The 26,036-nt window shown below is 37.3% G+C and overlaps 6 protein-coding genes across 8 annotated transcripts; 3 read left to right on the forward strand and 3 right to left on the reverse strand.

Annotated features, from left to right (window-relative positions):
• Positions 1-1,702: 1,702 nt before the first annotated feature.
• LOC117225442 (acid phosphatase type 7) lies at positions 1,703-4,083 on the forward strand. Its single transcript, XM_033479010.2, has 7 exons — positions 1,703-2,243; positions 2,383-2,577; positions 2,638-2,965; positions 3,022-3,204; positions 3,259-3,478; positions 3,565-3,759; positions 3,840-4,083. The coding sequence occupies exons 1-7, from the start codon at positions 2,141-2,143 to the stop codon at positions 3,939-3,941; spliced, it is 1,326 nt and encodes a 441-aa protein (XP_033334901.1). The 5' UTR covers positions 1,703-2,140; the 3' UTR covers positions 3,942-4,083.
• Akt (AKT serine/threonine protein kinase) lies at positions 3,974-8,477 on the reverse strand. The gene is made up of 7 exons (XM_033478911.2): positions 7,688-8,477; positions 6,949-7,216; positions 6,638-6,878; positions 6,362-6,559; positions 6,020-6,290; positions 5,697-5,933; positions 3,974-5,623 (listed from the first exon to the last, which is right to left on the reverse strand). Exons 1-7 carry the CDS (start codon positions 7,767-7,769, stop codon positions 5,283-5,285), a joined length of 1,638 nt encoding a protein of 545 aa, XP_033334802.1. The 5' UTR covers positions 7,770-8,477; the 3' UTR covers positions 3,974-5,282.
• A 665-nt stretch (positions 8,478-9,142) lies between these two features.
• Positions 9,143-13,110, forward strand: Sec5 (exocyst complex component secretory 5). Its single transcript, XM_033479258.2, has 11 exons — positions 9,143-9,646; positions 9,732-10,032; positions 10,089-10,284; positions 10,342-10,843; positions 10,913-11,202; positions 11,279-11,463; positions 11,529-11,643; positions 11,718-11,996; positions 12,053-12,376; positions 12,448-12,632; positions 12,702-13,110. The coding sequence occupies exons 1-11, from the start codon at positions 9,538-9,540 to the stop codon at positions 12,886-12,888; spliced, it is 2,673 nt and encodes an 890-aa protein (XP_033335149.1). The 5' UTR covers positions 9,143-9,537; the 3' UTR covers positions 12,889-13,110.
• Positions 13,050-18,372, reverse strand: LOC117225574 (rifampicin phosphotransferase-like). Of its 2 annotated transcripts, XM_033479257.2 has the most exons (19): positions 18,240-18,372; positions 18,047-18,171; positions 17,844-17,982; positions 17,585-17,765; positions 17,406-17,516; positions 17,109-17,333; positions 16,921-17,048; positions 16,723-16,845; positions 16,444-16,652; positions 16,242-16,387; positions 15,904-16,170; positions 15,646-15,796; positions 15,030-15,569; positions 14,656-14,958; positions 14,197-14,586; positions 13,799-14,127; positions 13,637-13,721; positions 13,247-13,556; positions 13,050-13,180 (listed from the first exon to the last, which is right to left on the reverse strand). In XM_033479257.2, the coding sequence occupies exons 1-19, from the start codon at positions 18,364-18,366 to the stop codon at positions 13,101-13,103; spliced, it is 3,969 nt and encodes a 1,322-aa protein (XP_033335148.2). In that variant the 5' UTR covers positions 18,367-18,372; the 3' UTR covers positions 13,050-13,100. The 2 variants fall into 2 exon arrangements, with proteins under 2 accessions (XP_033335148.2, XP_076375391.1); XM_076519276.1 differs by lacking the exon at positions 18,240-18,372 and having other exon boundaries at positions 17,844-18,002.
• LOC117225578 (lipid scramblase CLPTM1L) lies at positions 18,359-21,799 on the reverse strand. The gene is made up of 8 exons (XM_033479261.2): positions 21,257-21,799; positions 20,924-21,044; positions 20,644-20,864; positions 20,278-20,563; positions 20,004-20,192; positions 19,771-19,943; positions 19,449-19,700; positions 18,359-19,367 (listed from the first exon to the last, which is right to left on the reverse strand). The coding sequence occupies exons 1-8, from the start codon at positions 21,508-21,510 to the stop codon at positions 19,277-19,279; spliced, it is 1,587 nt and encodes a 528-aa protein (XP_033335152.1). The 5' UTR covers positions 21,511-21,799; the 3' UTR covers positions 18,359-19,276.
• A 447-nt stretch (positions 21,800-22,246) lies between these two features.
• Pitslre (cyclin dependent kinase 11B pitslre) lies at positions 22,247-25,954 on the forward strand. Of its 2 annotated transcripts, none has more exons than XM_033479260.2 (7): positions 22,247-22,620; positions 22,920-23,283; positions 23,361-24,044; positions 24,119-24,762; positions 24,848-25,112; positions 25,195-25,425; positions 25,532-25,954. In XM_033479260.2, the coding sequence occupies exons 1-7, from the start codon at positions 22,611-22,613 to the stop codon at positions 25,824-25,826; spliced, it is 2,493 nt and encodes an 830-aa protein (XP_033335151.1). In that variant the 5' UTR covers positions 22,247-22,610; the 3' UTR covers positions 25,827-25,954. The 2 variants fall into 2 exon arrangements, with proteins under 2 accessions (XP_033335151.1, XP_033335150.1); XM_033479259.2 differs by having other exon boundaries at positions 22,248-22,620; positions 22,912-23,283.
• Positions 25,955-26,036: the final 82 nt, after the last annotated feature.

Genomic DNA, 26,036 nt, shown 5'->3' on the forward strand with positions numbered 1-26,036 from the left:
GAATTTAGAAGTGATTAGATGATTGATGCACGAGTCACGCGATAGTCAACGTGTTAAGAAGAGAGAGAATTAAATGAGCCAACAGACAACCATGTTGTGTGCGAATCGACAAAAGGAAGCTCGAATAATGGGCGACTGTGAACATTCCCCGAAAAGAGAGCATCCTAACATTAGAACTAGGAAGATGGAAGAAGAATGAAGGGGCAGGCCCGTGGTGGTGTCGTATGCGTTCACATTCGTTGGATGCATCCCGTGTGTAAATACATGTTCGCGCACGTGCGCCGTAAAATCAGAACGGCAATCGCTGCGACAAAGAGGGAGGAAGAACTGGCAGAGCGCGTGATCAATATAGGGCATAGGAGATGATGGTAGCTCTGCAATTGCCTGCTTAGTTCCTCGCACGCTCAAGTCCGCTTTAGCATCCCAACTTATTACAAATAAGGCCCACAAGCTCCCATTGATTGATATACCGGATCACTGCAAATAAAATCGAAATAAACATTTCTGGTCCCACATGTTTGTTAACAAAAAAAGAAAACCTGATTTACCCGATTTGAAAGATCGACTTTCTTTTACTTCAATCGATAATAGCATACATGGAAATTGTATCTGCAAAGTTTCAGACAGAAATTCGGGGTATTCATGTAAATGCAGCTTGCATCAATTTGAATTTGGCGGGCATAATAGAAGAAGAACTATCCGATCGATTGACGTGTCCTAATGCATGCAGCTAAATGATAACCGTCCTCGATGAATCTAAAATATATAAAAGGAATATAGATTAAACAATTACTCTCTATGAACAATAGCAAGAATGTTTTTAGCTAACAATGGAAGGCTACGAGATGCCCGCCAACTTGCACTTCCGGTATTAAGACTCTACACAAATGTGTATATACATATATATGGACTTCCAGCGTACGTATTTTAACAAAAAAATTAGTGCACATTCCGCGAATATGAGACAAATTATCCTAATAAATCCAAAAAGATTTAGTTCTAAATTTCGTTTAAAAAGAATCACAAAGATCGCCTCATTATCAGCGTTTGAAACCGGATACCGCTCCATCTGAATTTCGTTCCAATTTGGTTCCAAAGGGTTAGGGCATTATGAAAAATATAAGTTACAAAAAGAATGACTTTTTTATAACTTTTACATAGCGATGGACAGTGCGCTATTTTACACCTAGCAAAAGGGCAAAATCATTATGTCAATCTACCAAATACAAATAGATATTATCCATTTCTTTCAAACTTAAAGTAAATTCTGTTTTTCTGCTATCGATACTTAAACATTAAAGTTAATATAAATATATAAGGGATATAAATTTATTTTTCATACCTAATAGATTATGAAAAAAAGTTCTAATCATTGTGACTGCGAGAAATTTTATAGCAAAGGACTAGCTATTGAAATCATATTTTCGGATTCTTTTAAATCCTGCATGGTCCTAATGCTTTAAATAATATTCTCTCACTCGATGATACGTGTATTTCGCCAGAATTTATAGCAGCATCTGTTTCTTCTTGTATATCGTGCAGTAGGATCACGAATGCCATTCGAAATGTGTTTGGGCATCAGATGCAAAGTGCAAACTGCATGCTGCGCTGCAATCAATTACAGTCAAGATGGCGCTGCTATCGTAAATCGCAAGATGCGCGGTAGCAATGGTAGCCAATGACATATCATGGTATATATGTAACTATGTAATGTAGCATAGAGCATCGCGATGCTTTATTTGAATAAGATTAGGGTGATGTTGAACTTTGATCTCAAGCAGGATGAGAGTGACGTTGAAGGAATCCACAAAAATGTAACGAGTGAAAACGATCGATGCTGTCTCTGCAAACAGTGTGATAAATAACTGCCATGCTCGCGATACTGAACAGCTGATAAAGATGCACCTTTAGTAACGTTTGACTCATTGTTTTCCTCATGCGATTTTGAAGCGATATTTAACTATTACGCACAAGTCCAGTATCCGTTGTGCGTTGGAAGGCAGTGATGTGTCCATAGTTTCTGTATTTTTACGTCTACTTAAACGAAATCCATGGATCGGTGAAATTCATAAATTCAGAGTCTGACGATTGAAGTGATTTATTTGTTACCTACATTTCTGGAATTTATTAAAATCGGAAGATGGCTGCATTTATCTTTGCACTTGCAATTTTCTCTTCAATCTCCACTGCATTTTCCAATGTCATTTATTATCAACCAGAAGCTGTGCATATTGCCTATGGGGGTAAAAATATTTATGAATACTTTATGAAAATTATGAATATTAATAAATCATTGATTATTTATAGATAGTAACTGAAGCATTTGCATACTGCTTCATATAGTAATTTTGATTAATTATTTTATGTTGGTGTATTTTATAGATAACATTCATGATATTGTCGTCACTTGGAGCACAAAAAGCAATACAGGAGAGTCTATAGTGGAATATGGAATAGGAGGATATATTCTAAGTGCGAGTGGAAATGCTACGCTATTTACTGATGGTGGGAATGAAAAGCAAAAGCAGTATATACACAGAGTATGGTTGAAGAATTTAACACCCGACAGCAAATACAGTGAGTTGAATAATTTTCTATTTTTCATGAGAGGCCTATTGATAAAATCTTTTTTAACAGTGTACCACTGTGGTAGTAAATATGGTTGGTCAAATGCTTTTTACGTGAGAACTGCTCCTGAAGATTCTGCAGAATGGTCACCACAAATTGTTATCTTTGGCGATATGGGTAATGAGAATGCTCAGAGCTTAGCAAGGTTACAGGAAGAAGCACAACGCGGACTATATGATGCAGCAATTCATGTTGGAGATTTTGCTTATGACATGGACACTAGTAATGCACGTGTTGGAGATGAATTTATGAATCAGATAGAAGGAGTTGCTGCTTATATACCTTATATGACAGTAGCTGGAAATCATGAAGAGAAATACAACTTTAGTAATTACAGGTCTGTTGGTAATCACTTACTTTATGTTTCAGTGTTACTAATATGAATCTTTCTAGGGCTCGTTTTACAATGCCAGGAGATAGTGAGGGTTTATGGTATAGTTTCAATGTAGGCCCTGTTCATTTCATTGGTATAGAGACGGAAGCATATTATTTTCTGAATTATGGCTTGAAACAGCTCATTAAACAGTATCAATGGCTAGAAAAAGATTTAGTAGAAGCCAATAAACCTATGAACAGGTAAAATAGAACTGTCTCTTGTTATATTCAGATAAATCAAAATTATTTTTTTAGAGAAAAACAACCATGGATAGTAGCATATGGTCACAGACCAATGTACTGTAGCAATTTGAACGGGGATGATTGTACAAATCATCAGAGTCTCATTAGAGTTGGATTGCCATTTTTTAATTGGTTCGGACTCGAAGATCTCTTTTATAAACATAAAGTAGACTTGCTACTATGGGCTCATGAGCATAGCTACGAACGTATGTGGCCCATGTACAATTTCAAGGTAATTTCGTTGGTTTCGTAAACCCAAGATTTTGAGCATGTTTTTTCAAATAGATTTAATCAATGATAAAAAGAAACTAATCATAGGTACAAAATGGTAGTTACGAAGAACCGTATAAGAATTACAAGGCACCTGTACACATAGTAACTGGATCGGCCGGATGCAAGGAAGGTAGAGAAAACTTCGTCCCGAATAAACCTGAATGGTCTGCATATCGTAGCTCAGATTATGGTTACACAAGGATGAAGGCATATAATCGGACTCATCTATATCTTGAACAGGTACTGGATATAGTTCGGAATAGCAGGCACAAGGAATGTTCGTTATTATTCATTTTACAATATGTTTCCGACGACAATAGGTATCTGATGATAAGGATGGTGCCGTGTTGGATCAAGTTTGGCTCATAAAGGACGAGATTTTCCCGGCGTACAATATAAATCACCTTGCAAACAAACTGTAGAGCACGTTTCAGGAGAAAAGTAATTGAAATAATTACATAGACATATCTTTTTAGTTATCATTTTTTCTCGTTCGACAAAATGTACCACGCTGTTTTATGGTAAATAGCAAAAAGTCTATAGCTATAAACTTCAAACAATCGACTTTTTCTTTTAATTCTATCTTTAAAAATTCTCCCTGTTCCCCCTCTCGCGTTGAAACGAATAAACTACAAGTATTTGCTAATTACAAATAAGATGGAAATTAATAATGCGTACGTACAATATAATTCTTTAATTGTTAAAATATAAATATATGTGTGTATGTATATATATATATGTATATATATATATATATATTTTTTTTTATATTTATATATATATATATATAATATACATATATGTATATAATCATTGTAGCATATAATATTAATAATATAATATTAGAGTAGCATTTTATATTTCCATCTGATTCTCACAGTAAATTATTAATTATCAATGATACATAATGAAAGCGCGAACTGTAGTAAAGGAAAACAAACCTACTTTTTCAGTAGTACTAGTCACTTATCAAAGAAAACGCTTCCTTTCAGTGCTAAAAATCTTGATCTCAAATTTACACGATAATTCAATTAAAGCTGTAAATGTTTTTCTATGCTCCTACTTTTAAAATTGATACACACCACTAGCCCGTTGGTTGGCTTCTTTCCAAGTGTAATTTGTTATTTTGGCTTCTGCTATAACAGTTGACTAATAAGTTTAAAAAAATAACCAGGAACTTCCCTTCCATAAATTATTATAATAAAGTTGATGATGAAGCTAGAAAGTGTTGAATCATCACTTTCGTAGAACAAAGGACTGTAACTATGATTATCAAATATCGTTCTTCCACATGGAAGAAGCGTGCCGCATTTTACAATGTAACACAGCATCGGGGATGAACTTAAGTTTAGTTTTCGTTCACTCTTCTTCCTCTATGCTTTAAGACAAAAATTTATCCCCATCATTATGTTATTGTAAACCTACTCAGCAGGTATAAATAGTATTAGCTCAATCGGGTAGTATAGTACACAATCTTTTTTCATGTACAATTTCAACGTGTGCGCGCGTAGTTGCACATGTTGTGCATACACACACACACGCGCGCGGACACACACGAACTTGATCTGCCATTGGAGATATGTGTTAAAATTTATTCGAAGATGCATGAAAAAAGCATCATAAATTAGCAAAAATGATACTTGAATTAATCTGCTTTAAAAAAAACGTTTTCTCAAATCGGTCGACAATACCTCTTTGTTTGACTGTGCCCATGCATTTAGCCACATATCTCAGTATATAAACAACGAAAACCCTTGATACTGTCAGTGATTAATGGAAACGATGGAAGAGGTTGCTGCTGAATGACTTTCTTGATAGGAGAACTGGGGAAAATGTTCTTGTTCTTCGGCTATCGAATTCAAACCACCCCCGCTACCTAAAAAGCTTTGATCGGGTGGAGTAAGCTCGACACTTTCACCCGTGAATTCGCTATCAAAGTATCGGGTGTCTGTGTCAGAAGTTACTTGAGGTTTAAAAGGAGGGGGAATTTTCTTCTGCACGAGGTCCGCCCAGTCAATCGACGAAAAAAACGCATGATCCATAATCTCTTTCGCGTCGTTAGGTCCACCTCCCAATCTTTTGCTTGGATCTTTTATAAGTAATCCTGCGAAATAAAAATCATTGATATAAATGTTTCCTTCACATGAAAAAATTGATTTGTAAAATTATTCACTGACCACCCAGCATGTCTTTCGCATCATTACTGATCGTCCTTGGAAATCTGACTTCTTCCATTACAATCAGCGTAAAAAGTTTCTCGTGGTCCTTGTTATAAAAAGGTAATCGACCACAAATCATTTCATACATAACAACTCCAACGCCCCACCAGTCCACCGCTCGTCCATAGTCGTTATCTTCGAGCACTTCTGGTGCCAGATACTCGGGAGTCCCGCAGAATGTTTTCGTCGTTCTTCCTACACGATTGAAACGTAACCAGTATTTGTCAGTAATTCTCAAAATTTGAGAATACGTCATTGATTCTCTGCTCTCTACACCTTACCATACGTTATATCTTCCTTACATAACCCGAAGTCAGCGATTTTAATGTGTCCATCTTTGTCTAAGAGAAGATTCTCTAGTTTGAGATCACGGTAAATGATACCCTGTGAATGAAGGTAGCCTAAAGCCGAGATAATTTCGGCCCCGTAAAATCGTGTACGATCCTCGCCGAATCTGCGAGAACGTCTTAAGTGAAAGAATAGTTCTCCACCGTTCACGTATTCCATTACAAAACACAGTCTGTCCGCCGTTTGAAAACTATACTTTAAGGACTGTAAAATGAAACATTAATTAAAATTGTAAGGATATAGCTCTGATATAGGGTAGTTTCTATGTAACATACAATTAGGAACGGATGATTAGTAGTTCGCAATACTCTATTCTCGGTAAGTGCGTGCGCGACCTCGTGTTTACGTATGATCACCTCCTTTCGTAAAATCTTTATAGCATACAAGTGTCCTGTCGCTTTTTCTCTGCAAAGTATCACCTTTCCGAACGTGCCTTTTCCCAAAACTTTTAAAAATTCGAAATTCTCAAGGGTCTGCAATGCAAAAATCAGAATTAGAACTTCTGGCTTTGCTGGTAAAAAAAAAGTTCAATGTATAAGCATTGTACATACTACTTTTTTCTTCCCTGTACTTTTACTACTAGAAGTTCCTTGAACGCTAAATTTTGCAGACAATTCGTCGATACTGCCACCATCTACATCCGAAGACGACACTCCAACAGACCCACCAGAATCTGACCTACCGCCTCCAGACGATTCCATTTCAACATCTTCAGACGAAGATGAGTGTTGAATTGGAGATGGTTGAGGCTGCTGCTGGTCCTTTTCACTTGCTAATCTAGCGGCTACGTACCTACTCATAAAAGTAATATTCTAAGTTTTGCTTAGGAGCAATGTATGCAAGATAAGAAGATGAAGCAAACCTGATTGCTGCCACCCAATCTTCTCTCTCTTGTTCCGTATCTACATGAAAAGTTCTTTCTATTACAGCTGCCCATTGCAAACCTCTTATAACAAAGGTATAAGGCTTAGGTCTATCCACAGACATAATCTGACATCCTCGAACAGTAAAATTATTTAAAGGCTGAGCGGCTGCTGCCATTTGTTGATCGGGCTTTGCTTTGAAGCCCACCAGTGTACCATCGTCCCGTAAAACGAAATACCTTGACCTCCAGTTTTTAATGTGCTCGCCTACATACAAACAACAAATCTTGGAATCATTTCACTTAGTCATTGTGGAGGCTACAAAATTCTGTGAGAGTGTCAGAGTTCAATTTGTTTCGCAAGTAATCACGTTACTTGTTTCAGATTGTTTTCTTGAATTTTTTCAGACAGAAAAAAGTTCAAACAACCTCGACAAGAGCAGTTCGATATTTTAAATCGAGACTGCGACGATTTATCAAGGAAAAGATCGGAGAGACAACGCACGTTTGCTGGAAATACGACGTTGTTTGTGAAATAAGCGAAGACTTTCTAAAATTTTCGCGGAAGACACGTCGGTCATCGTATTCTTGACATTTTGCTAAACAGACAATCAGTCAAGGTTCGAAGGAGTACACAGGCAAACGGGGAGAATCCCGTTTCAAGTTCATGTCGCAGATTCGTTGAGAGCGAGGCGAACGGGTAAACAAAAATATTATGAAACTGTTCTATGGTGTGTACCGCGTTTTTGAAGCCAGCCTTCTTTAACGACACGCTGACCGCCGCCACCGGACGCTGCGACGTTCATCGCTGCGTCCCCCATAACTCCTTCCTTGATCTGAATTCGTATGCAGGCTCCTGATACTTCTTATTTCCGTTCGGGCTGAATATTCCAGGGAAATTAGTAAAACACAACAGCGAGAATGGCACGAGTATACAAACTTGAGCAATCATAGATACACGTTTGGCAGGTAAACTCGAGTATACTCTGATCGACGGACGCACTAATGCGCACTAACTAGCATTGCCTGCTTATTCCGAAGATGGCGCGTCGATCAATCATGATTAAGGAAGAATTCTCATGGAACAATGTCCTTCTACTTTCGGCCACCGTCGCTCGACCGGCACTGACATTTCTTTTGACAGTCCCGTCTATATAACCCACTTTTTTAGACATGCATACGCAACATCTTTTGTTTATCACCGCTTATTTTGTTGTATGTACACAAATGCATCGATCAGTGGGAGAGCTTGAATTCAAAGGCGATGCAAACGATTGCTAATGGAAGCAGATATTACTTACTGTTTTATTCTCGCTAAAAGTGGGTGGGATTTAATTTACCAACCGATAAGAGTCTGATGACTCTATGCGTAGATATCGGGTTTGCTGTCTACGATTCAGAAGTTCTTTGGATCACTGTGAAATTCTACTATCACGTTTAACGCTACTGATTATGTATCTTTACATTTGAATTTTTAGGAGAAACAAAAAGTCTCGTGTACGTGTGTATGTATATGTACACTCAATTTGTACTACGAACATAGACGAATAATAAGACTAGACTTGAAACTTCGTGTATCTCTGTGTAGTCCAAGGTTGGCTGCTATACCGACTGAGAAATTTCAGGATACATAATTTGAGCGACCTCTTCTCATGGACAACGATCAATTGGATAACTAATAAATTCATTGAAGTTAGTATTCAAATCCACATCCTATTCCACACCCTATTTACACTCAAAGCCACTTCCAATCCGCAGAAATACTCAGGACCACACTACTTACCCTGAACTTTCTAAATTATGTGAATATTAATTAATATTGGAATAGAAATAATCATTATTAAAGAAAAATACATATGTACATCAATTGAAACTAATTGTAAACTCTACTCATTACTCAGTTGGTAACGCTGCGAATGACACAAAATTATTAATGCTCAGAAATAATTGCACGGAAGGTCTTAGGATGATACTTCATCTGTTATTATAGCAATTAGCATATTAGCAAATTCATTTATGATATATTTTAAAGAAATACGTCTTACAATACCTAAAATTTTGCAGTATATAAAAGTAGGAGCAGGTGAATTTTCACCCTATGAAACTTATAAGGGTCAATAGAGGGCTAATGATCCACGAAATTGAGTTAGCTCATTAGTTCTATTGTTATACATGAAATCATACATCTGGAAGCATCAAACAACTTGGTTCGACTTAGGGATGTCCATAAAAGATCGATTTTTGATAGATCATTTGGGCATCCCTACAGTTTGAGTTTGTTCTACCTAACTACAATTTGTGACGTCAATGGCCGTTACTGTCATTGGATTATCAGCCGTTATTATTTTGACAGAAGTCCAAGTTATCTTCTAACCTGTACATCCATGTATAGATTTTACAATCGTTATTGACATTTTAGATTCATGTTGCGTCCTAGAAAGTTCTGGAATAAAATATGTACTTGCCGACGTTTTTAGGGTAGAACTGTAGATTTAATCATAGATCAATGATCGAGGTTAGAACCATGAATAGCCGATATTTATTCGCACAAAAATAGGAAGAATTTCGTATTGAACCGAAATCAAGAAAATGGGTCCACCACCGGTGGTAACGGGAATATCGCCCAAGGAAGGACCGCCAGGAACCCGTGTTATTGTTCGCGGTGAATTCCTGGGAAACAAAGCTCAAGACCTTGTAGGTTAGTATCTACCGATTATAGGACTTGAAATATATTTTCCATCAAATAAAGGATACGATATTATGGTAATGTCCGATGCTTTTAGGCTTAACAATATGTGGTTGTGATTGCCTTCTGTCTGCCGAATGGAAATCCACCAACAAGATTATTGCTAGGTCGGGACCTTGCAAAGGTCGTGGAGACATTATAGTTACAACCAGAAGTGGAGGACAAGGGACATCGACGGTACAATTCCGTGGGTATCATGAAACTATAGGGCCTATGAAAGAGTCAGCAGTATGGGTGGAAGAAGCTCCTTTACAAAGTTTTGTCTGGGGAAGGAGAACACTTTCGCCAACGAATTATCAACAGGAAGACCCTCTAGGTCTGAGCGTGGAGGGCAATGAGTATGTTCACTTAATGATGTATATTGACATGAATGTTTCAACATGTTTCTTTGTAGCAAAAAGTTCCCTGAAGATGAGTTGATGGAACTTTTTGGAGAAGGCAGCGGTGATCTTACAAACGAGAAATTTCATCCTGGTTGGTTTCTGTTGCAACACCATCATGCTACCACTTTTGAGGATCTCAAAGCTGGATTGGCGTATCTTAAAAGAAAAGTCAATTCCCAAAAGGAGGGTCAACTATCATTTTTAAAGGTGATTGGATTCTAATTTTTATCTTTGCTTGCTTATTGTGGTTTGCAATCTTTTTAGGCTAATGTAGGGTCAGTAATGGAACAATTAGACACAATAATGTTACTAAAAGAACAATTCGAAACAGATATAAAGACGTATGGTGGTGACCCTACCGAGAAATTAGAGAAAGCTATTCAACAATCTATGACCGAAGCTAATAAATTATTTGACGATGTATTAGCAAGAAGAGATAGAGCAGATGCAACAAGAAATGCTCTGGCAGTAATGCAACGATATAAGTTCCTTTTTTGTATGCCAATTAATATAGAGAAGAATATTAAACGGGGCAATTACGATCTCGTGATTAATGACTACGCTAGAGTAAAGAATTTATTTAAAACCACTGAAGTGGAGGTCTTCAAACAGGTGTTACAAGAAATCGATAATAGAATCGAAATGCTCAAGGTATTTCTAAAGAACAAATTGGAAGAAATGCCTTTGAGTTTGGAAGAACATAAAAAGATAATTAGAAATCTTGTTAATTTGGAAGCTGAAGGAGATCCAGCTTGGGATGCGATAGGTATTCATATGTATTAAATTTAATGATAACGTCCCAGCAAACAGAAAATATTAACTATTAATTTTTCAGTTTCACACGCAAATTACTTGAAAAAGAGTATTACGGCTTGTGTACAGGAACATTTGGAAGCAGAAAATTCGAGCGGGGATGATCTGAACAAATCAAAATTTGGACAGAATAACAAACAACTAAAAACGAATAAGAATGACGATGGTAATATGTTTCCACAAATATTGTGCATTGAAGCAATTTGTGATATCATAGTTGAACAGATACCAGATCTTTGGAGATTAGGTCAGAGCTATTTTACCGGGCAATTGCATGTCGCGGTGGACGTGGAAAAACAAACACCTTTCAAAGTAAATCAACATTAATAAATTAACATTTAAAAAAGGATGTAACATTTGTCTGATTCAATTAATCTTCTTGACATAGAATATCGTGCTATCTAGCATGCAACACGCAATGGAAGCTATGAGAAATATGTGCAGTAACGAACAGGACGCAGTTTGGCTTCTACATACTTTGCGCAGGATTAGACAAATGTACGCTTCGCTGATTCACTTAGATTTGCCGAGCGATGCATTGGATATTTTTGGAAAACTTATACTGGATCTAAGGTAGAAAATACTCTTTAATACTCCCCTTTTTTATTATACAATAAACTAATTATCTTTTTAAACAGATTACAGTGCTTTGCTAGTCTTTTCAAGCAAACAGCAGAAAAGATTGCAGCTTTGAATAAAAAGGAAACTTGGCAAATTGAATACGTGAACGAAGATGGCGGTGTTACTAGAGTGGTGATTATTTTTGTATATTGAAAATTCATGCATCTGTCTCCTGATTCAATATACATTCTCTGAATTCTGCACAGCCATATTTATTCGAGGATATGGTCATGGATGTTTCAAAGCGGGCACGGGACACTGTTGTAGCTTGTGGTCCTCGAGAAGGTCAATTGTTCGCTAATCCTGCGCATCAACAATTGTATTATAACTCTATCAAAGCACTGTTTACGTCGTTCGCACGATGTTTACAGCAATTAGCATTCAGTGGCTGCGAGGAGGCTTTAGACGACGACGAATCTTCCGTTTCTCAATTAGTTGGTTCTCCTTCCGGCTATAAAAGCAAGAGCAATAAACATCACGGCCCAGTAAGTCCTTCGAAATCAATGTTGTAATATTTTCACTACTTATAATTTTGTTTCAGACATGGGAACAATGCCTTTTAATTTCGTTAAGTAATATTCGCTACACGTTGAAAACCATTCTACCAAAAATTGGAGACGCGTTAAAAGAAATGGATTACCCGAGCTTATCAAACGCGGTTGGATGGAACTCTGATTGGACATTGGAAACGTTGGATACTGCCGTTTTGGAAGCGTATTTGGAACGACGTTGTGATCCATTAGTTGGTACAATTGAGCCCAGTATGTATCTGGGTGGTCTGGAATGGGATTTCGAAACAGAACCGACTCACGTGAGACCGTACGCCCAAGAAATTTTAGCAAATCTAATTGCTGTACATGCAGAAGTATTTATCACCTATCAGCTTCTTTAAAAACATATGTGATCTCTGTTATTATTAATTATATTTTTTGGTAGGTGCGCCGGGTCGCGCCAGCTTTGCTATATCGAGTATTGTCTCACATTGTTGAGACTGTGGCAGAGGAGTTAGCAAGACTTATGTCATGTGTTACTCAATTTCGACCCGCTGGTATTGTTCAAGCACGAACCGACATCATACTTCTGCGAAATGCCTTGAGAGCTTATAGTACAACCAGAGCAAAGTTTGTATCTCTTTTGTTTGGAATTATGTACAGCAATGTCAATATTTTTCAACGCACATTCGTTGACAGAAACTTCTTCGAGGAGGCCCTAGACGCTATACCCCAACCGGTCAACAAAGAGGATCGCATGCGAATCGATATTCTGTTGACAAAAGTGACGAACTCCATGCAATTACAGTTATCGTGTCTTGCCAGTAACACAACAAATAATACTCCGCAACTGGTAGCCGATCCTAATCGAATTACCACTGTATAGTAACACTAGAGCTTTAAGGACCTAATGTATTACACTCGCCGTTATATTTTTATACCGTTGCAACGGGACTCTATATAATACAGTATCCTTACTTGCTACTATTGTCATGGATAAACGAGAAACATCTTCAGATGTAAAACTGTATCGACAGATGCGCACGATTAGTGCTGAAAGATAGAATTTGTTTATTACAGAGGTTTATTACAAGAATATTACTTTGGATTCTCGTTTTCTTCGTATCTTTTTACTAACTCTAAAACCCCAGTGTCTGCGACCAGCAACACTGTATCACCTAAAAATCCGTATAGAAACTTTAACATATTATTTATTTCTGTTTTTCGGGATACGAACAATATACCTGTTTTGAACAGTTGCGTGGCACCCCTAGCTCCGACTATGCAAGGCAAACCGTATTCTCTGGCTACAACAGCCCCATGACTTATAATTCCACCCAATTCAGTAACTATGCCGCTCAGTAGTGTAAAAAATGGACTCCAAGCGATATCGGTGGCGAATGTAATTAAGATGTCACCGCTTTGTATTTTATGAGTCTCCGATAAATCTGTTATTACGCATGCTCTGTTGAGTGCAGAACCGGTACATACCGCAGTCCCTTGAATCTTTATGGAACCATCGGTTGTTAGGAACCTATCAATTTCCGACTCATTCTGCAACACGACATTATTTAAAACTTTCACTATTAATCAAGATAAAATGAACTCTTTCTAAACTAAATATCATAGTCTACCTTGATTGGAAGCGGCATGCCGGTATTAACTTCAGGAAACCGAAGTTGCTTCAGTTTGGGATACAGTCTGTGTCTACGGACGGCTCTAACACAATGTACAAATGTATAAATATTACACGGAATAATAGTACTTCATATAATTAGTAGCAGTTTGCCACTTACCTCTGGACAAGCGATTTATTACGGTGATTTAATACTTCTCTAATTTCATCTATCGTTAAAAAGAATATAAGATCCTGGTTGGGTAGATATTCTTCCAGGACCATCAATTTCCCCAGCTTCTTGAAAGCTAGCCTAAACTTATGCACAACGTTCACGAGTAAAGACTTCGTCAACTCTCTGCGTGTAACACTTTTTCTACTAAGGGGTACAATTACATTTAAAATCGACCTAATGGCTTCTGACTTTGGTGTCTTCAACAAAGCCACCGTTTCTTTCGCGGTCAATTTCTTTTGTTTTGTGTTGTCCATGTTCGCCGATGATACCATTGTCTGGTGATAATATTGTCATTTAACGATTTAGTACAGAAATGGTTCACTGTGTCAAATGATTCGTTTTACCTGCAACGTTGTAATAAGCGTATCCGGTCGTAGGGACCAAGGTTCCATCATCAGATCTAATTCTTGGATACATCTGTGCCCATGTTCCTTGAGAACATTCTCGAATTCTTTTGAAGCTGGCGGACAGTTAATTTTCATCCAATCAATAGCTTTTGTAGGATCCAGTTTCTTAAATTCATCATCGAGCTCACACGCCTTCAGATACTTTACTATTTTCTTAAGGCTTACCACTACTTGACCGCTAACTATATCATTAACAGTGCCCAACAATACGGCAATGTCCGAATAATGATGAGGTACAATGTCGTCGTAACCATTCGTCAAGATTGCCATCATAAGCATTTGATATATGACACTACCTCTCGTTGCCAGTGAGTGATATTTTATCATCTAAAAAATTTAAATATTTAATGGCAATCCCATATTTAATGCAACACCCATCAACAATCGATGACTTACTTCTATATATTCTGATATCTTTTTATTAATTTCATTGTATAGACTATAAGCGGTGTAAAAGTTCTCAAGATTGAAAGTAATGCTACTTTCAAGTTGTCTGGCAACCGGTTCTACAGAACCATTTTGTAAAATATCTTTGACAAGCATCCACAACCAAAAGCACCGTTCGTATCTACTGCATAAACCATTTCTTTCGAGGCCGACTTTGTGTATTTCAGGCGTTATCATAATATGTCCGCATAAAGCAATGTCACAAACTTTATTTGACAGTGAAATCTCTTTATCAGGCTGACGTACAAAAAGCTGCAATGATAAACAACTATTATTATCCTTATCTTATGCGTGTATATTTAATTGCTTCTAAAACAACTTACGTTGTAATAGTTCAATATGCACCTCATGCTCACGACATTGAAACAGTTCGCATCAGGAATGTTGCTGGAAGGGTTAGCTGCATCGTTAAACGGTTTTATGAACATAGAAATTGTCAAAGGCGACATTGGACCCGGCATTACCTCGCCCACGTTCGCGAACGATAGTATATCGATATCACTAGGCACTACTGTGTCGAGTTCATGTATCAACTCGAAATCCGTCCAGTTGTACAAAGTAGTAATGGGTCGTGCTTGGAGCAAGTAGATCTGCTCACCGACTACTGCCCATTCTATATCTCGAGCGCTACCAAACAGACTTTCTAGGTTTGTTCCAATAGTGGTTAGTCGTAAAGCAATTTCTCCCGATATACAGACTTTTTTCCTCTCCTGCTCGCTCAAATCAATTGTAATCAAGCCATCATCGTTTGTTAGCATCTTTCGCTGTTTGCTCCCTGGCATCGTGCTGTTCATAGTCAGCTTATCATCCCAACTCTTATGAACTATTATCGTGTCCGGTTCAACTGCAGCTGATACCACTGTCTGAATAAAGTTAGCTAGCATAATAAATACCTGCAGATTTGCCGTTCAGATTGGTTAATGTATGTTGTTATCGTACCTCTCCCAGACCATAATTAGCAGTAATAACGATATTCGAAGGATCCCCGGTTGTTGGATGTCTAGTGAACATCACACCAGCTGCATCAGCATCTACCATCAGCTGCACGCAGACTCCCATGGATGATTTTGTAAACATGCCGTGCTGTTTTCTATATATTCCAATATATTCCAAATTAGATTCTAATATAATTCTAATATATTCCAAATTAGAGTTCAATGATTTTTATTTGAATAAATATGTATTATTCGTAATTACCTATATATCACACTTTGATAAGAGTACAGACTTGCCCAACATTTAGATACGCTTTTAATTATATTATCTGCACCTTGAACCCCTAAGTACGTTGCATTCTGACCAGCTGCTGAAGTTTCTTCGCTATCTTCGCCAACTGCACTGGATCTTATTGCATATTTATAAGGTTTATCACTATTCTCTTCTGCCTCCAAATGATTTAATGCTTCTAAAATAGATTCCCTTACTTCATCCACAATGGGAGCGGATTGGATAACCCTAACAGCCCTGTAAGAGATACATATAATGAATATCGTGCATGTAAAATTAGGAGACGTCAAATCAGTTAAGTAATTTACCTATGGCAGTATTCTTGCAAGTCACCTGTTTTTTTACCAACGCTGACGTGCTCGATGTCGTCAATAACTCCCTGCAGTTCTTTATTGGTGTGCAATTGCAATTCAAGCCCAAAAACGGTGATGCAAAATCCTTTCGGCACTATAAACTGTAAATCACTCATGTTACTTGCGACTTTAGAAATCGGTATAAGAAATTACTTACGCCTGCATCTTTAATCGAAGTTAAGATCGCGAGGGAGAATCCCTTTCCGCCAGTTATATTTTCGTTTTGGCACTTTACGTTGTCGAAAAACACCACATAATCACTTCTTTCCAAGTGTACATGAAGTTGTTTTAATAGTTGCAATTTTCTAGACGGAGTTGTCTGGCTCGGTCCATCATACGAATTGCATAGCTGCAGCAATCCAACACCTGTTAGAAAATTATTTTAATAATGCTCAAGCTAGTAAATGCTATATCGTGATGTTTTTAGTAACAATACCTGGTCTTCCATTGAATTCTAATTTTACAGGAATAATTTTGTTCTTCCAATCCCAAGGCTGACCATGATACAAAGTCACTGGTTCATTGAATTTCATAAGAATGTCATAATCTTTACCTCCAGCTAAAGTAAAAATTATAAATTAAATTTTTCAATGGTTGTTGCAAACTTTTGAAATTGAGTGAAAACGTGAACAACCTTTGCACCATGTTCTGTGTTCGGAATTGCTTGTCAACTTCTTTTCCATAAAATCAGCTAATGTGAGTCCCATGCTCTCTATTTCGCGAATCGCTTCGTCGTTGTCTTTCAGTTGTCCACATTGTATTCTGTAATTACATAAAGAGTCGTCACGAGCTTTGTTATAAACGATAAATTGCTTAACTTACGTCGGAAAACTATGTTTTGTACTGCTCGTATTAAGATAAAACAAGGCTCCAAACTTCGTAGCGCCAAACAAGGTAACAGATTCTTTGAACTCGCAAGATTCGTGTTTTCCCCAACGATGCTGATAAAGTCCACGCAAGTATAACGCGGAAGTTTCTCCGTCGTTGTACCTTACCTCGCCTAACAGAGAGCCAATGTAATCGGTACCTGTGTAGTCTAGTTGTCTTCTAAAATAGTTGCACAAAATAATATATAGAGTAATCAGTTATTTATAGAATAATTTATGGAAATATGAATACATTTTGTTCATCCACTTGGGACTTCTCCATGGTTCACGAGCTAGAACGTCCGCGTGCAGTTTGAGACTCCAGTCTTCTGGCCATCTTAGTGGTACGGAATTCACGATAAAACTAAATAGAAAATAAAATATTTAGCATTTCATTTCATTACCTACTTAAGCCTAGATTTCTCTATTTACAGGAAGTTCAAGCGAACATGTTGCACATTTTTGTCGTTGCATTCGTCGCCTTTACTTAAATCCCGCAACATGCCATTGTAAATTATTCTCCAACGCTGATGTGCTTTCAAAACTTCTATTTTAAGATCTGCTGTCGCCCATTCTTGATTGAAGCTACTAACCACCGTGGTGTCAGGGTAGCCTGAAAAAAAGTTGTAGAATTATCCACAACTCTAGACGGGGGAGGGTACAGTTTGCGAAATTTATCTATTTACTGTACCGGGTAGTACGAACAGACGACCATCAGATGTTGTAAGATGCAACGTTGCTTCCACCGTTTTAAATCCTCTATGTGAAAACTTAATCAACAACGAGTTTCCGGCCTGATCAGCTCCATAGAAAAGCAAAGTGTGGCTGCTCTAAATACAAATCCGATAAACTATGAAACAAATCACGAAGAGCAATTGTTTTATTCACACTTACATTTTTATCTTTTATTCTTGAAGTCTTTAGCTTTTTATTTCTCCAATTAGTCGAAGTCGCTGTTTTTTTTCTTCTCATTCTGAGGAAAAATTCTGCCAACCAGTATTTTAGTAAATAATTTACACCTAAAAATATTACCAATCATTTCAGTCTCTTGTACTTCAAAGTCTCTTTTAGATGATAGTATACGTACTTGGTAGTTTGCGTATTGAATTGAAGCATAACGGGTTTTTTCTCACAATTTTACTAAACGTAAGATACAGGAACAGTGAAATTCCGATGGAAAACGTAATTTGAATAATAAACCAAACGTAGTCCATATTGATTTTGTATTTTACCAAAAAAAATAACGACGTATCAAATAATAGCAACAAGTACTGTTATAACTTAATTAGTATTCTCTTAAGACGAAGTTCTGCCCACCGTAAGCGGCAGAATGGGACAAAATTATTGTTATTTATCTCACTTCAGACAAAGATAACGTTCGATAATTATCATGGAAAATGCACGTGTGCTGTGTAGATAGAAATTCAAAAATGCGATCTCACTGTTGTCAGATTTTTCATACCATTTTAAACAGACATATTTATTAAATTTCAAAACGTATGTTTTCATGTGCTATTTAAGAAAACCGGCTACTAGAACGTCCAGCAGCGTACTGGCGTACTGACTATTATTACATAGTAGTTACTATCACTTTAGCAATTTAAATCAGTACTGGAATTCTCCTCGTTGACGATTATATAACGAACTCGTATACTTTTGAGAGACTGAAACTTAAGCACCAATCTGGAAATCCTACACTTCACAACGTCATTATTTGTGAGACATGCGAACCAATCAACCTCGCACTGATTAAATAGAGTTGTATACAATTTTTATACTAAGTAGTTTTATACAAACGTTATCGCGAGATCGGTATTACATTATCTTAAGCCGTCTAAGAAATCCATCTCTGTAAGTGTCGCAACGATCTGATAAATTTCAATTGCGACTCACAGATCTGTGAGAGGAATAAAGATAACCGTTCGGATCTTGTTGTATTTCCGATCGATGCAATTCGTAGAATATCTCGTTGCTCGAATCACTTTCTTACATTTAACAAGCTTCGTTAGGGTACACTTGCTATACTGGATTCTCGCAGCTACAACTCAGTTTCTCACTATACCACAAACAGTGAAAAATATATTTCTATCTCTACATAACATTATTATCTTTAATTAGTGGCTTTCAATTTGTTTTTTTACTCGAACTTGCGAAATCCACGGACTCCTCGCCAATTGTATCGATATCGGGGCGAGATTTATCGACGGGGTACAGCCTGAAAAATGTTGTACCATGTAAGTTGATAGTTCTTTATGAAACTAATGACAAATATGATTCACTTTGATGGATGACTCACCATCTTTGGTAGAGATAAACAAGGAATACTGCATCATCACGGAAGCAAGCTATTCTGTGTGCTGTCGGTGTAACAATTATAAACGCAAACACGTCATCAATGAACGTGTTAAATGCTTTATACATGAACGTCCTCCATGGTAAATGCGATACAGACTTAAGCTTGTAATTCACGAACAGCTGCGGTAACATGAATAAAAATCCGAACGCGTAAACGCCATTCACCAATGAATTGATGCTCCACGAATACCAGCTTAAAATAACGATTTGGAGTTAGTAATAGCTGCTTGTGATCTAATTCAGACAGATTTGCAACCAGTTACCTTTTATGGGGTTGATAAAGTAAAGAATATATGGCTCCAATGATAACGAGCGGATACAGCAAATAGCTTAAATATCGCATACTTTCCGCATCAAATTCTCTTGTCTTCACTTCAGCAACATTTTTGCTACTGGTATGCAACCTAAGTTTCAACACCTTCGTCAGTTTCCATATCTGTAACGAAAATGTTCAAATGTTTATAATAAATACTAAGAAATATATTTGATTTATTACCTCAATGATAGATCCTATTCCAGCAGGAATTAGAACAAGCAAAGAGGAACCTTCGTCCAGTAAATAGAGGAATATGACAGTTTGACTGAATCCTCTCCATAAGACAGTCCACTTGCTCAGGCCAACTAAATTATTTTTCTGTCTCCAATAACTAACATCATTTTTAAACGCCAGAAAATCGAACAACAACTACAAAAATGCAAAAAGTAATTAAAATAAAACAACGTTGCATTATAATACTAGTTATTCTACATTTATTTGTATTTTTACATACATGAATAGCTGCAATGAAGAATGTTCCTCCTAGAATATATATATTAGTATCAGCAAAGATTCCTTTTACTTCATCCACATCTTTGTCAGTGAATCCAAGATTCTTTAAGGCATGCATTGTAGGCTCAACGTGCAACAGTAACCTTAGCTTTCCAAGAGATATCGGGGAGTATTGCAGTGTAACATTAATTGTGTTATTTTGTGGTAAGATTCTTATTAAATCATGATGTCTGCTTTGCAGAAAATCATTGTTAACGATCGGTAAAAATGTCCGGCTGTGTATAATCCTGCACATGCATAAGATCATTAACAATTTGCTTGGAAAAAAAACATATTAAATAAGACAATATAATTATAAATTATGTACTTTAACTGATTCACTAGCTCAATTGGTATAGTTTGCATAGGAAGCTTCACGTCATCAGTCATTATTGTAAATGTTATGCGGCTCTTTATATGGGTCACAGGATGTATGAAATCTTTCTTTTTCTGTGCATTTGTATTTTTCTCTCCTAACAAATTAAAAGCCTTTGCTTCAGGAACTGTGTACTGTGTCATCTTAATAATAGTAAAAGATGTATATGAATCCTGAAAGATATTTATATTAAATATTCAACTCAATATGATTCGTATCTAAGGGTATTTACCTTTTGTAGATCATTAAATGCAATATTTTTGCTGTATTTTCTGGAACTGGGTGCAACAATGATATAGAAATACAGTGTGCCATTGTTTTTTGTTTTACGTGGCACAGTTACTGTTATTGAACTAGAACAAGCACATTCACATTAATAAATTTTAATTAATGATTAATCTGTGGAGCTTTAAGCAAATTTACACATTTATAAATTTTATAATAATAGTGTTTAAGTCTCCAAAATTGTTTTAATTTTACATTTTCTTGAAAATTTTCTAACACCATAAACACGAGCTCTGCAATTATTTTCAGAAAACGTCCGTAATGAAAGTTGTATACTTACAAACTATCTGGATGCGTGTAATTAAAATTGTCGATACCATAAACGAAGTCGAGGTGACCGTTATTCGAGTATTTGTCGACGGAACTGTAAACCCGTAACTGTAAATGTGGCTTTTTGCTCAAGTAAGATGTCAAACACTGTTTTCCTTCTTCGCAAGACGGTGCAACGAATAACAGTGACAAATTGTATGTCGTATAGGCGATGTAACCTAAAAACACCTCTATCAAGATCAGGTTCAGCGACGGCCACTGCATTTTCTTTGCTTTCTTTTCTAATGTTTACAACATGATCCAGATAATACGGTTTGAAGTTAAACGATGCACTTTGATCGCTAAATGGTCTGTGAATGTGAAATTTCTTTCAAGCGGCGCGTAGCGTATCACACGAACGAGTTTGTTGACATTTCACCCACTTGTACACGTGTAAATCGTTCACAGATTTTTGCCGGTTGAAAAACATAACAGATAAGACATTTCGAAATTGTGACAGAACCACTTACAAACATGTCACGGTGGCAGCCCCACCGTTATCATTATGCATAGCGTCTTTAGCGGAATGTGACTGAACTAGAAATTTAATACGAAAATTTAGTGAAAAGAATTTGAAATTAATGCATCTGCAGTAAAATTTCAATTATCCGGCATGTTCAAAATCAAGATTCCTATATCTACATCACGCAAAAAAAGTTCATTTATCATTGTAAATGCAGAGAACAGATGATCCTTGTCGCTATTGCTATAAGATCCGAAAATCAAAAATACCGCCATACGGGACAAGTAGCATCTCTTGTGGCAAAATCTGGAAGCTCTATTCAGGTCCGTACAAGCTACATTGGTAATTGTTTCGCTTGTGTTGTGTGTGTTAGTTGTGCTGATATCGTGCTCTCTTGCTCACTTATCACTTTCTCTTTTTGTCTAAAACTGGTGGGGGTTTAACTGTGAAGCGTCAACCAATCAAATGAAAAGCAGTTTCTCTACCTGCTTCATAATTCTAAGCCGGTTGCCTCCGCGTGGGTTTATTACGATGAATCATTACTGTAGCTGCCATTACTGTACAGTGGTTGATAGAGGAATCAGAGTGGGTGAAGCGTGATGCTTTGAATTGAGTGTCTTGTTTATTATCTTGTTGATTAACTATTAAAAATGTACATACAATCGTGACTAAAACGTATATTAATAAAAATCATTCTTCTAACTATAGTGATCGGAATCAGTCGTATTCGCGAAGTATAATTTTGTTTCCAAAAACGTAACAGTAGCGTGTGTTTATGCTTTCTTCTCCGTTCGTTGACAAATGGATCTTGATAACCAAAGCGAAGATGGAGAGATAAAGAAAAGTCCTTCTAAAGACATGGATGACTTTAGGTAATGCTCGATCTGTACTCATAACCTAAAATAACCATTTTAATGTTCGATTAACAAACTGTCATACGATTTTTCTCTGTAACAAAGTTTTGAGTATTTAATGCTATTAGTAACCTTATTGTATGTATTCCTATAATTTCTGCAATCTCATTGTTATAACATTTTTGATATATTTTTTCATTTAGTGCCAGTTGTGTAATGATCATTTATATTTATTTATTTTCGCTTATAACAATATAATTTAGATTGTGCGTGTGATCATTAGTGGTTTTGAGAAAAGTATACTTTAAGTTTTTCAGAGGAGGATGGCGGGGACACAGCAGATTCTTTGGACATAAAACCGCCACAGGCTATTGTCCGTCATCACAAGTCTAACTCCTCCAGAAGGAGAGACAAGCACGGGGATAGACGAGATCGTAGAGAAGAGAAAGAAAGAAAATCCAGACACCATGATCGTGGGGAGGACAGGCACAGAGATAAACATAGACATCGTAGACACGGTGTAGATTTGTTAGAGAGATCAGATCGTTCAGAAGGTTCCAAGAGGGAGAGAGAACGGATAGAGAGACTCGAGAGATTGGAAAGTCATAGGGAAAGGGAATCTAGACATGATAGAAAAGAAAGAAGCACGGGGGATCGTGTTTTAGAAGATTTAAGAGAGAGGTATGAAGTATGCAATTTCTGTTGGTTTCATTTCAGACAACTTTTATTATAAGCCTATTAAAACATTCAATTTACAGATTATTGGACAAAAGAAGAGAAAGGCGAGAGGATTCCAGAGATATACGTGATTATAAAGGCGACGCTCGTTGTGAGATTCGCATAGACGATTCTCGTGAATTACGTGATTCCCGTGAACGCAGAGAGATCCGAATAGAAGACATAAGAGAGCGACGAGATATTCGTTCTGTCCCAGAAGATGTTAGAGAACGTCGCAAAATTCGTATGGAGGAGCACAGACACATGAGAGTAATGGAGGAACAATATTCAGAAACAGAGCTCATAGAGCGGGCCGAGAGAAGCGAGAAACGCCATAAGAGATCCCACAAACACGATCGACTTCGTGACAGAGACAGAGAGAAAGCGGAACGTGAGAAAGAGCACAGAGAAAAGCAATTGCGCGAGGCTATGGAGATCGTGTCTGAGGAACCCGACGAAATGGAGATGAATGAGATGCCAATACCGCCTAAGGATCCTAAGGAGATGACTGAGCAAGAACTCAGAAAAGAGAGGCTCTTGGAAGCTGACAGAGAAATGGCTAGGAGAAAGGAAGTTTCTAGAATGGAACTGGCAGCGCGACGAATGAAGAGAGGAGAGAAACGACCTCTAAGTCCTGACAACAATCAGGATCCCTCCATCGTTGAATTGTCTGATGAAAGTCCGAGTCCTGTTCATTCGGATGAAGTTCGTTCTAAATCGGTGGAGTAAGTTATCTTTATTTAAGAAAATTATCATACTTAATTAGATGCGAAACCTAATGGAGTTTCCTGGATTTCAGGTCTAGACATTCCTCAGATGGTCAGAGAAGCATTCGTGAAAGATCATCGGATAGACATTCTTCCGATTCATCTGAGTCTAGCAGTGAAGATGACGATGAATCCAACGATTCTAATAAAGGTTCCAACGCGGACTCCAATGATGGCTCCGACTACAATAATCCAAGTCCCTTGTCTGTGGATCGGCTAGCCAAGTCTGATCATTCCGATGGAGAATCGCCAGGGCATGTTGACTCCAACGGTGCACCTAAAACTGTGGAGGAAGAAGAAAAGAAGGAAGAGGAACCCGAGTTGCCTCCTTACTTACCTGCGATTCAAGGTTGCAGAAGCGTTGAAGAGTTCCAGTGTCTGAATCGCATCGAAGAAGGCACCTATGGTGTAGTTTACAGAGCTCGTGACAAACGCACGGACGAGATTGTTGCTCTGAAACGATTAAAAATGGAGAAAGAAAAAGAGGGATTCCCGATCACCAGTCTTAGAGAGATAAATACTTTGCTAAAAGCACAACATCCGAATATAGTAACTGTCCGGGAAATAGTTGTCGGTAGCAATATGGATAAAATATTTATAGTAATGGATTATGTGGAACATGATCTTAAATCGTTGATGGAAACGATGAAACAGAAAAAACAGGTGTTCATACCAGGTTTGTTCGATCTTCTTTTGAAAACTATAAATTTTATTTTCAATTTTTTTTAAAGGATTGATATAAGAAAATATCCTTTTTGCAGGCGAAGTCAAGTGTCTCATGCAGCAATTGCTAAGAGCAGTTGCACACTTGCACGACAACTGGATCCTCCATAGAGATTTGAAAACATCGAATCTGTTACTGAGTCATCGAGGTATCTTGAAGGTTGGTGACTTTGGCTTAGCCCGAGAATATGGTTCACCGTTGAGGCAATACACTCCAATTGTCGTAACGCTTTGGTACAGAGCTCCCGAGTTGCTGTTAAGCGGGAAAGAGTATAGTACTCCCGTTGACATGTGGTCTGTCGGGTAAGCATACAACAAGAGAACAATACCAGATAATTTTTATAGCGTTGACCACAGCGATAAAAAAATAATATTTTGTTTGCAGTTGTATTTTTGCGGAATTATTACGAATGGAGGCATTGTTTCCGGGGAAATCAGAGATCGATCAATTAAATAGGATATTCAAGGAATTAGGAACGCCGAATGATCGAATATGGCCAGGCTACAGTAAACTTCCAATGGTGCAGAAGATTCCATTTGCTCATTATCCTGTGAACAATTTGAGACAACGTTTTAGCTTGTCACTGTCAGATTTAGGAATTGAGCTCTTAAACAAGTGAGTTTTTTGTTACTTAAATTTTTTTCTTTTTTTTGTTACTTAAATTTTCTGCACTGCTTCTATTCAATTTTTTGCACTACTTAAAACGAAAATATATTTGCAGGTTTCTTACATACGATCCTCAGCAACGAGTGACAGCGGAGGACGCGTTGAATCACGGCTATTTTACAGAAGCTCCTCTACCGATCGACCCACAAATGTTCCCCACATGGCCAGCCAAGTCAGAACTTGGTATCAGAACAGCGAACGCTTCACCCAAACCACCAAGCGGTGGTAAAGAGTATAAGCAATTAGGTGACGGCGATGAAGCTGACTTAAGTAATTCCGGTTTCCACATGGGTCTCACGGAAGGTGGAAGACAGCCTCCAGTCGGCGGTGGTTTCCATTTAAAGTTTTAACTCTTCACAAGTTCAGCGAGCCCAAATCGAAGAAACTTTTTTACTATAGATAAAGCTTTGTACACTAATTGCAAACATTCGATGAAAATGTGTGCGTGTAAAGAATTAAAGAATGTCACATGCTAAAACTTTGCACTGTAATTCTTCCAAGAGTCACATCGTATAACATCGATATTGAAAAGTTTATGTTTGTTTGAAAATTATCAACGT

This window comes from Megalopta genalis, chromosome 2 (assembly GCF_051020955.1).
Source record: "Megalopta genalis isolate 19385.01 chromosome 2, iyMegGena1_principal, whole genome shotgun sequence".
NCBI lineage: Eukaryota > Metazoa > Arthropoda > Insecta > Hymenoptera > Halictidae > Megalopta > Megalopta genalis.